The following is an 8552-nucleotide window of genomic DNA, read 5'->3' as shown; positions in this document are numbered from 1 at the left end:
GACCAGAAGGAGGACTGCGGTTTTGGGGACAGCGAAGAGATTCGGTCCCGGGAGGCCCCGGGGCCAGATGATCACACAGGGCGTGCCCTGACTTCCCAGCCACATCTCCCAGAGCCTGGGGTCTGGGTGGAAGGAGCAGGCTTCAGGGCTGCCCAGGCTGACCCCGGGCCTGCCAGGTTGGAAGGGGAGGACTAGAGGGAGGACCGACTGGGCCGCACTAAGTTCAGGCCAGGGAGGTGGCTCCTGTGGAGGAGGAGCCCATGCCTCCTGTCCTGAGGTCCACATCTGGCTGTTAGAGACTGAGGGCCTGTGGTGAGAAGGAGCGGGCCTGGGGTGTAGCGGGCCTGTGTGTGTGTGAGGGTGGAGGGTGGGGTCGGGGGGAGCGGGGCACAGGTCCGGTTGGGAGTCAGGGTGAGGACCCTGGGGGAGGACTGGCCGTACCCCCTCCACCCCATCTCAGCAAAGAGGCCAGTGCACTGGAGTCTGGCCGTGCCCGATCCAGGCAGGGTCGGTCAGCGGTGGCCCAAAGTGGCATGCGTGCTCACTTGTCTCATGGGCCAGAAGGTGGGAGTCCTCAGGGAGGTGAGGTCTTTGTCTGAGGGGCACATGGCTTCTGTCTCACTTTGGGGACCTGGAAGAAGGGCGGGCCCTGGCAGGAAGAAAGAGGATTAGCGTCCTGGGGGTCTGAGGGCACCCCCACCCCAGGACAGAGGGGCCGGTCCCTACTGCCAGCCCTTTGGGATCTTGCCGGGGGCTGAGGGTGGGGGATGTAGACGTGGCCGTGAACAAGGACGTGGTGGCCCCTCACCCTCCTCTCGGAGCTCTCAGGGAGGTGAGCCCCACGCTGGGAGAGGTCGGGGTCAGGTCATCTGGGGAAGCCCACCTTGGAGACACACAGGAGTCCCTGCTCCTGCCAAGAGTCAACATGGGGGCACCCGAGGGAGAAGTGAGTGACTCCTAACCCACCCCTCCGGACAAGGAAGTGATGGCCCAGGAATCTGTCCAGCCCCTACCTGGCGGCCCTGGAACCCTGGGCAGGGCCTGCCAGTTTGAGTCCCTCCTCCTCTCCAGATCCGTCTTCTCAGGATGGGGAGGGCCAGGGCCTGAGGGACTGGACTCAGGTAGCAGAGGAGGCAGGTGCCCTGGCTCTGGGTCTGGCCCTGACTGTTGGGGGGAGATGAGAAATGAGGGGATGCCTCCCACAGCAGGATCCTCAGGGCCCAGGTCTACCCTGCTGATTCTGTGAGCCATGGGGAGACGGGCGATCGGTGGGCCAAGTTCTTTCTCCTGACTTTTCCTTCTGGTGTCTCCCAGAGATGAGGCCTCGGCACCAGGAGGGTGGCCTCAGGTCAACACAGGGAGTTTTCCCAGGCCTTCCGTGGGGTCAGGGTATAGACGGAGAGGTGCGCCCATCCCGGCACAGAAGGAACCCCGAGCTTGGCCATCCCTGGGGTTCCGTGACGAGCCCTTAGACCTTTGGCAGGCGTGGGCACATGTGGGCCCCCTCGCTTACCTTCTTTGGGGTCTCAGGGCTGCATGGTCTTGCTGTGACCCTTTGGCCTCAGGCTGCGGGAGGGGGGCCCAGGCCCTGCCAGGGGAAATAGCAGTCCCCTGAGAGGCCAAGGAGGGGAGCGCCCAGCTTGGACTGGTGGGGACCTCACAGAGTCCGCCCCAGCCCTCCTGCCCCACTGGGCCCCGTGTGCCGTGCTCTGTGTCTGCTCCCTGAAGTGACTCCTCCTCTTGTCCTCCAGGGGCTTCAGGAACTCAGCGTTGAGGCCTAGGTCTGAGGCAGGAGCCTCTAAGGTCCCAGAGCAGGGGAGGTGCAGGTGAGTGCCAGTGGTCAAGGTGAGGTACGTGCTCTGAGCATGGGGCCAGGGGCTCGCCCCTCCCAGCCCAGAGGGGACCCCTCAGCACCCAAGCCCGACGCAGCGCACTGTCAGCTCCGGGACTTCAGGCCTCTGCTGCCTGGGCTGCGCCCTGAGGAGCCATCCCACATCTTTCTTCAGATTCAGCCCGACACAAACGCCATGTCCCTGGGTCAGAGGAGTGAGCTCTGGAAGCTGGAGGAAGACCCAGGCCCGGCCCAGGGCCTGGTGGAGGCACAGCTGTCCGGGGCTGGGGAGGAGGAGGCCCCATGCGCCCCCTCCTCCTTCTCCACCTCCGCCTCCTCCCAGTCCACCGTCCCATCTGTCTCCTGCTCTGCCCTTTTTCTGGTCCCCTCGGAGGAGGGGTCTGCTGCTGGGTTCCAGAGTCCTCCCCAGAGCTCTGTGAGTGCCTGCCCCTCCCCCAGTGCCCCGGCAGCCACTGCCCAGAGCCAGCCTGACCAGGGCTCCAGCAGCCCCGATGAGGAGGGGTCGAGCACCTGGGAGGCGCCCGAAGAAGCCCAGCCGGGGCACCAAAACGTAGTCCAGGGGAAGGTGGTCGACCTGGTGGAGTTCCTGCTCCTCAAGTATCGCACCAAGGAGCCGACCAGCCAGGCAGAGATGCTGGAGATCGTCGGCGAGGATGACCAGGATGCCTTCCCTGTGATCTTGGGCCGAGCCTCCGAGTGCATGCGGCTGGTCTTTGGCGTGGATGTGAAGGAAGTGGACCCCGCCGACCACTCCTACATCCTGGTCCCCGTCCTGGGCCTCACCTGGGATGGGATGCTGAGCAGTGAGCATGAAGTGCCCAAGACCGGCCTCCTGGTAGTGCTCCTGGGGTTTATCCTCCTGAACAGCGACCATGCCCCGGAGGAGGAGGTGTGGGAAGCGCTGGGGGACATGGGGGTGTATGCTGGCCAGGAGCACGTCATCTATGGGGAGCCCAGGGAGCTCCTCACCAATGTCTGGGTGCAGGAAGGGTACGTGGAGTACCGGCAGGTGCCCGGCAGCGACCCTGCCCGCTACGAGTTCCTGTGGGGTCCCAGGGCCCACGCCGAAACCAGCAAGTTGCAAATGCTGGAGTATTTGCTCCGGGTCAATCTCGCGCAGCCGGCTTCCTCCCTGGCCCTGTCTGAAGGGGCTGTGAGAGATGAGGAAGAGGGGGCCTGAGCCCCCGCATCTGCCAGGCCCTTTCCAGGCATTGGTGGGGTCGGCAGCTTCTCCTCCAGGATGCTGGGCTTGAAGTGAGGCCGCTTGTTGGTCCTTCCCTGTGTGTGTTTGTGTGTGTGCGTGAAGACAGAGCCCTGGGCGTTTGAAGGAGTGCAGGGCCAGGGAGGGTTGGGGGAAGAAAGGAGGGCAAGGAGCCTCCTGGGGGTGGGGGTGGTTGTTCCCTGGGATGACTCCCACATCCAGAGCTTGGTGTCCTTGAGGAAGCTGTCCTGTGGGGTTCCTTGCCATAGAAGGTTTCATCCGTTTCAGCGGCGGAGTGTGTGAGTGACATGCACCCCGCAGCATTTGTCCGTACCCAGTTCAAGAGTTAAGAGTGTTATCATGTTCCGGGGGCGCCTGGGGCCGCTGTTGGTTAAGCATGTGCCATCGGCTCAGGTCATGATCTCAGGATCCTGGGATCGAACCCCACATTGTGCTCCCTGCTCAGTGGAGACTCTGCTTGTCTCTCTCCCTCTGTGTGTGCTCTTTCTCAAAAAAAAAATAAATAAATAAATACCTTTAAGAAAAAAAGAGTTTTGTCATGTCCTGGTCACCAGCCTGGACACCTTGCCTACTTGTTTCATCTCTGGACCAAAATCACAGGGCATTGGCCTAGGGATGGGTTGGAAAGGCGAAAGAATGGAACAAGCAGGGGACGGGGGTCAGAAGCTGGAGAAATAAAACTTTGTTGGTTCTTGCTTCTGATGCCTTCCCAGCCATCATTGTGCAAATACCAAAGGCAAGCACGCGCACACACGCGAGCTCGTGCATTGGCCTGGTTCTTCCAGAAAGTGGGGGAAACGTCCTCCCAGCACAGAGGGAGCCCTGCTCACTGGCTCCTTGATTCCCAGACATGGGCTGAGCTCTGCTCTCTGGAAGGCCCTGTGGGTGAGCAGTGAGGACACTAGGAGAAGCAGGACACGTCCCAGCCATAGGGGACCGTGTCTAGCAGCCGCAGTCCTGGCAGGAAGGTGGGGAGGGGTGCCCTGAGACCCGCAGAAGAAGCGGAGGCACGGTGAGGGGAGTGCGGCTCCCGGGGCGAGCACTGCAGTCGAAATGCCCCCAGCCGGGCCTGGCCCCAGGGGCGGGGGGCTGGGGTGACCAGAGGGTCCCTGTGATTGGTTCTGTGCAGTTGGTCCCCGGGAAGCTGATCTGTGACTCTGGCCCTCCTGGGGAGGAGGAGCCCCCATGCCCCCCCTCGTCCTTTTCCACCCACCCCTCGGGACAAGGAAGTGATGGCCCAGGAATCTGTCCAGCCCCTACCTGGCAGCCCTGGAACCCTGGGCGGGGCCTGTCAGGCTGAGTCCCTCCTCCTCTCCAGATCCTTCCTCTCAGGACGGAGAGGGCCAGGGCCTGAGGGTCTGGACTCAGGTAGCAGAGGAGGCAGGTGCCCTGGCTCTGGGTCTGGCCCTGATTGTTGGGGGGAGATGAGAAATGAGGGGATGCCTCCCACAGCAGGATCCTCAGGGCCCAGGCCTACCCTGCCGCTTCCGTCAGCCATGGGGAGACGGGCGATCGGTGGGCCAAGTCATTTCTCCTGACTTTTCCTTCTGGTGTCTCCCAGAGATGAGGCCTCGGCACCAGGAGGGTGGCCTCTGGTCAACACAGGGAGTTTTCCCAGGCCTTCTGTGGGGTCCGGGTATAGACGGAGAGGTGCGCCCATCCCGGCACCGATGGAACCCCGAGCTTGGCCATCCCTGGGGTTCCGTGACGAGCCCTTAGACCTTTGGCAGGCGTGGGCACATGTGGGCCCCCTCGCTTACCTTCTGTGGAGTCTCAGGGCTGCGTGGTCTTGCTGTGACCCTTTGGCCTCAGGCTGCGGGAGGGGGGCCCAGGCCCTGCCAGGGGAAATAGCAGTCCCCTGAGAGGCCAAGGAGGGGACCGCCCAGCTTGGACTGGTGGGGACCTCACAGAGTCCGCCCCAGCCCTCCTGCCCCACTGGGCCCCGTGTGCCGTGCTCTGTGTCTGCTCCCTGAAGTGACTCCTCCTCTTGTACTCCAGGGGCTTCAAGAACTCAGCGTTGAGGCCTAGGTCTGAGGCAGGAGCCTCTAAGGTCCCAGAGCAGGGGAGGTGCAGGTGAGTGCCAGTGGTCAAGGTGAGGTACGTGCTCTGAGCATGGGGCCAGGGGCTCGCCCATCCCAGCCCAGAGGGGACCCCTCAGCACCCAAGCCCGACGCAGCGCACTGTCAGCTCCGGGACTTCAGGCCTCTGCTGCCCGGGCTGCGCCCTGAAGAGCCGTCCCATATCTTTCTTCAGGTTCAGCCAGACACAAACGCCATGCCCCTGGGTCAGACGAGTGAGCTCTGGAAGCTGGAAGAAGCCCCCGGCCCGGCCCAGGGCCTGGTGGACGCACAGCTGTCTGGGGCTGGGGAGGAGGAGGCCCCATGCCCCCCCTTGTCCTTTTCCACCTCCGCCTCCTCCCAGTCCACCGTCCCATCTGTCTCCTGCTCTGCCCTGTTTCTGGTCCCGTCTGAGGAGGGGTCTGCTGCTGGGTTCCAGAGTCCTCCCCAGAGCTCGGTGAGTGCCTGCCCCTCCCCCAGTGCCCCGGCAGCCACTGCCCAGAGCCAGCCTGACCAGGGCTCCAGCAGCCCCGATGAGGAGGGGTCGAGCACCTGGGAGGACCCCGAAGAAGCCCAGCCGCGGCACCAAAACGTAGTCCAGGGGAAAGTGGCCGACCTGGTGGAGTTCCTGCTCCTCAAGTATCGCACCAAGGAGCCGACCAGTCAGGCAGAGATGCTGGAGATCGTCGGCGAGGATGACCAGGATACCTTCCCCGTGATCTTGGGCCGAGCCTCCGAGTGCGTGCGGCTGGTCTTTGGCGTGGATGTGAAGGAAGTGGACCCCGGCGACCACTCTTACATCCTGGTCCCTGTCCTGGGCCTCACCTGTGATGGGATGCTGAGCAGTGAGCAGGAAGTGCCCAAGACCGGCCTCCTGGTGGTGTTCCTGGGGTTTATCCTCCTGAACGGCGACCATGCCCCCGAGGAGGAGGTTTGGGAAGAGCTGGGGGCCATGGGGGTGTATGCCGGCCAGGAGCACGTCATCTATGGGGAGCCCAGGGAGCTCCTCACCAATGTCTGGGTGCAGGAAGGGTACGTGGAGTACCGGCAGGTGCCCAGCAGCGACCCTGCCCGCTATGAGTTCCTGTGGGGTCCCAGGGCCCACGCCGAAATCAGCAAGTTGCAAATGCTGGAGTATTTGCTCCGGGTCAATCTCGCGCAGCCGGCTTCCTCCCTGGCCCTGTCTGAAGGGGCTGTGAGAGATGAGGAAGAGGGGGCCTGAGCCCCGGGGTCCGCCAGGCCCTTTCCAGGCTTTGGTGGGGTCGGCAGCTTCTCCTCCAGGATGCTGGGCTTGAAGTGAGGCTGCTTGTTGGTCTTTCCCTGTGTGTGTTTGTGGTTGTGCGTGAAGATAGAGCCCTGGGCATTTTAAGGAGTGCAGGGCCAGGGAGGGTTGGGGGAAGAAAGCATGGCAAGGAGCCTCCTGAGGGTGGGGCTGGTTGTTCCCTGGGATGACTCCCACATCCAGAGCTTGGTGTCCTTGAGGAAGCTGTCCTGTGGGGTTCCTTGCCATAGAAGGTTTCATCCGTTTCAGCGGCGGAGTGTGTGAGTGACATGCACCCCGCAGCAGTTGTCCGTACCCAGTTCAAGAGTTAAGAGTTTTGTCATGTCCTGGAAACCATTTGGGACCCCTTGCCTCCTTGTGTGGGCTCCGGACCAGTATCACAGGGCATTGGTCTAGCGATGGGTTGAAAAGGCGAAAGAAAGGAAGAGTGAAGTGATGGGGTCAGGAAATAGAGAAATAAAGGGAAAAGTTTGTTGGTTCTTGCTTCTGATGCCTCCCTGTCTGTCATTCTGCAAATGCCGAAGGCACACACAGGTGCACTCTTGCATTGGCCTGGTTCTTCCAGAAAGGGGGGGAAATGTCCTCCCAGCACAGGGGGAGCCCTGCTCACTGGCTCCTTGATTCCCAGACATGGGCTGATCTCTGCTCTCTGGAAGGCCCTGTGGGTGAGCAGTGAGGAGACTAGGAGCAGCAGGACACGTCCCAGCCATAGGGGACCATGTCTAGCAGCCGCAGTCCTGGCAGGAAGGTGGGAGGGGTGTTCTGAGACCCGCAGAAGAAGTGGAGGTAGGGTGAGGGGGTGCGGCTCCCGGGGCGAGCACTGCAATGGAAATGCCCCTGGCCCGGCCCGGGGGCGGGGGCCTGGGGTGACCAGAGGGTCCCTGTGATTGGTTCTGTGCAGCTGGTCCCCGGGAAGCTGATCTGTGACTCTGGCCCTGTTTGGAGATGGGGTGCCTTTGGGGTGGGAGCAATGTCTGAAATGGAAAAATGCTCTGAGCGGTTTGCTTTGAATTCTGGAGAAGGCCGAGTACTCTCCTGTGGCAAGAACGGTCAGTGTGCTGAGCCCTTGTCACATGCCTTTTGAACACAGTGATGATTTAGTGGCCGTATTCCTGTCATCTCCAGTGGTTCTGTGAACGACCGTCTCTTTCCATGAGGGAATGCAGAGGTACGGACAGCCCCGTTCTACCTGGACTGGGGGAATGCCCGCTGTCTCCTAGGCCCTGAGGATTTATTTGGGTCTCCCGGATTTCTCCATGGCCAGTCCTAAACAGTGGCTGGGTGTCAGTGGGAAGAAATGAGGGCATCTCAGAGGTCTGAATGGAAGAGAAGCTCAAAAGAGGAATCGAGTTGCTCTTTTCCTGTTCCTGGGGGACCTTTGAGGTAGTTGCAGCCAGCGGGGCAAGAACCCGTGCCCCACCCTCACCCTAATGGAATGATCTGTCCTCCTGGACGTACGTATGCAGAGAGCGCGTTCTGCTTCGTTTCTCTGAGGTTCCACTTGAACTCCAATTCTGTGATACGTCTCGGCAACGGAAAATCTTTAGAGGAGGGAGTGTGGTGGGTGGAGGTTACAATGACCCTGGACAGGTCTCCCAACCACTAAAGGCCCTCCTCCGCCAGTGTGCACGTCTTCTGGCCTCTTCCCAAAGGGGGCAGTAGCAGAGACTCACCGGTTAAGATTGTGACCTTGCATCAGAGGAAGGAGAACATTCTCAGCCCACTGAGATTTTGGAGGTCATTGCCATGGGAAGTGCAGAAAGGGGCTAGGGCCTGAGGGGGGCCATCACCCCCGCTGAGATGTAGTGAACGACCAGAGCCACGTGACTGTGCAAACTCGTGATCAATAGGTGCGATCCTGCACTCGAAGGCCCTGCCCCTTGGTGGGTGGGCACTTGGAACAGGTGGACAATTTCAAGGCAAATTGGACTTTCTCAGGGACTCCTCCCAGAAATGAGGGGCGTTTGGGCACGACAAAGTAGAAAGGCTGCTTTGGGCTGAGTGTGTAGTACACAAGAGTGAGTCAGAGAGATGTCCAGGGCTCGGGCCCCTCTTGTCTTCCCCCTGTCCCCACACTGCGGGGGACACTGTGTTGCCAGTCCTCTCGTGCTTAGGAAGGCTCAGGTGCAGAGCCCTGCC

General features: G+C 61.7%; 2 protein-coding genes across 2 annotated transcripts; both read left to right on the top strand.

The window, feature by feature from the left end:
* Window positions 1-2027: 2027 nt before the first annotated feature.
* On the top strand, window positions 2028-3032 carry LOC144380540 (melanoma-associated antigen 10-like). Its single transcript, XM_078064858.1, has 2 exons — window positions 2028-2107; window positions 2291-3032. Exons 1-2 carry the CDS (start codon window positions 2028-2030, stop codon window positions 3030-3032), a joined length of 822 nt encoding a protein of 273 aa, XP_077920984.1.
* A 2316-nt stretch (window positions 3033-5348) lies between these two features.
* Window positions 5349-6353, top strand: LOC144380539 (melanoma-associated antigen 8-like). The gene has a single exon (XM_078064857.1). The coding sequence runs from the start codon at window positions 5349-5351 to the stop codon at window positions 6351-6353; it is 1005 nt and encodes a 334-aa protein (XP_077920983.1).
* Window positions 6354-8552: the final 2199 nt, after the last annotated feature.

The sequence above is a fragment of the Halichoerus grypus genome, chromosome X, assembly GCF_964656455.1.
Source record: "Halichoerus grypus chromosome X, mHalGry1.hap1.1, whole genome shotgun sequence".
NCBI lineage: Eukaryota > Metazoa > Chordata > Mammalia > Carnivora > Phocidae > Halichoerus > Halichoerus grypus.
Note: the sequence above shows the minus strand (reverse complement) of the source record. Positions and strands in the feature narration are given on the sequence as shown.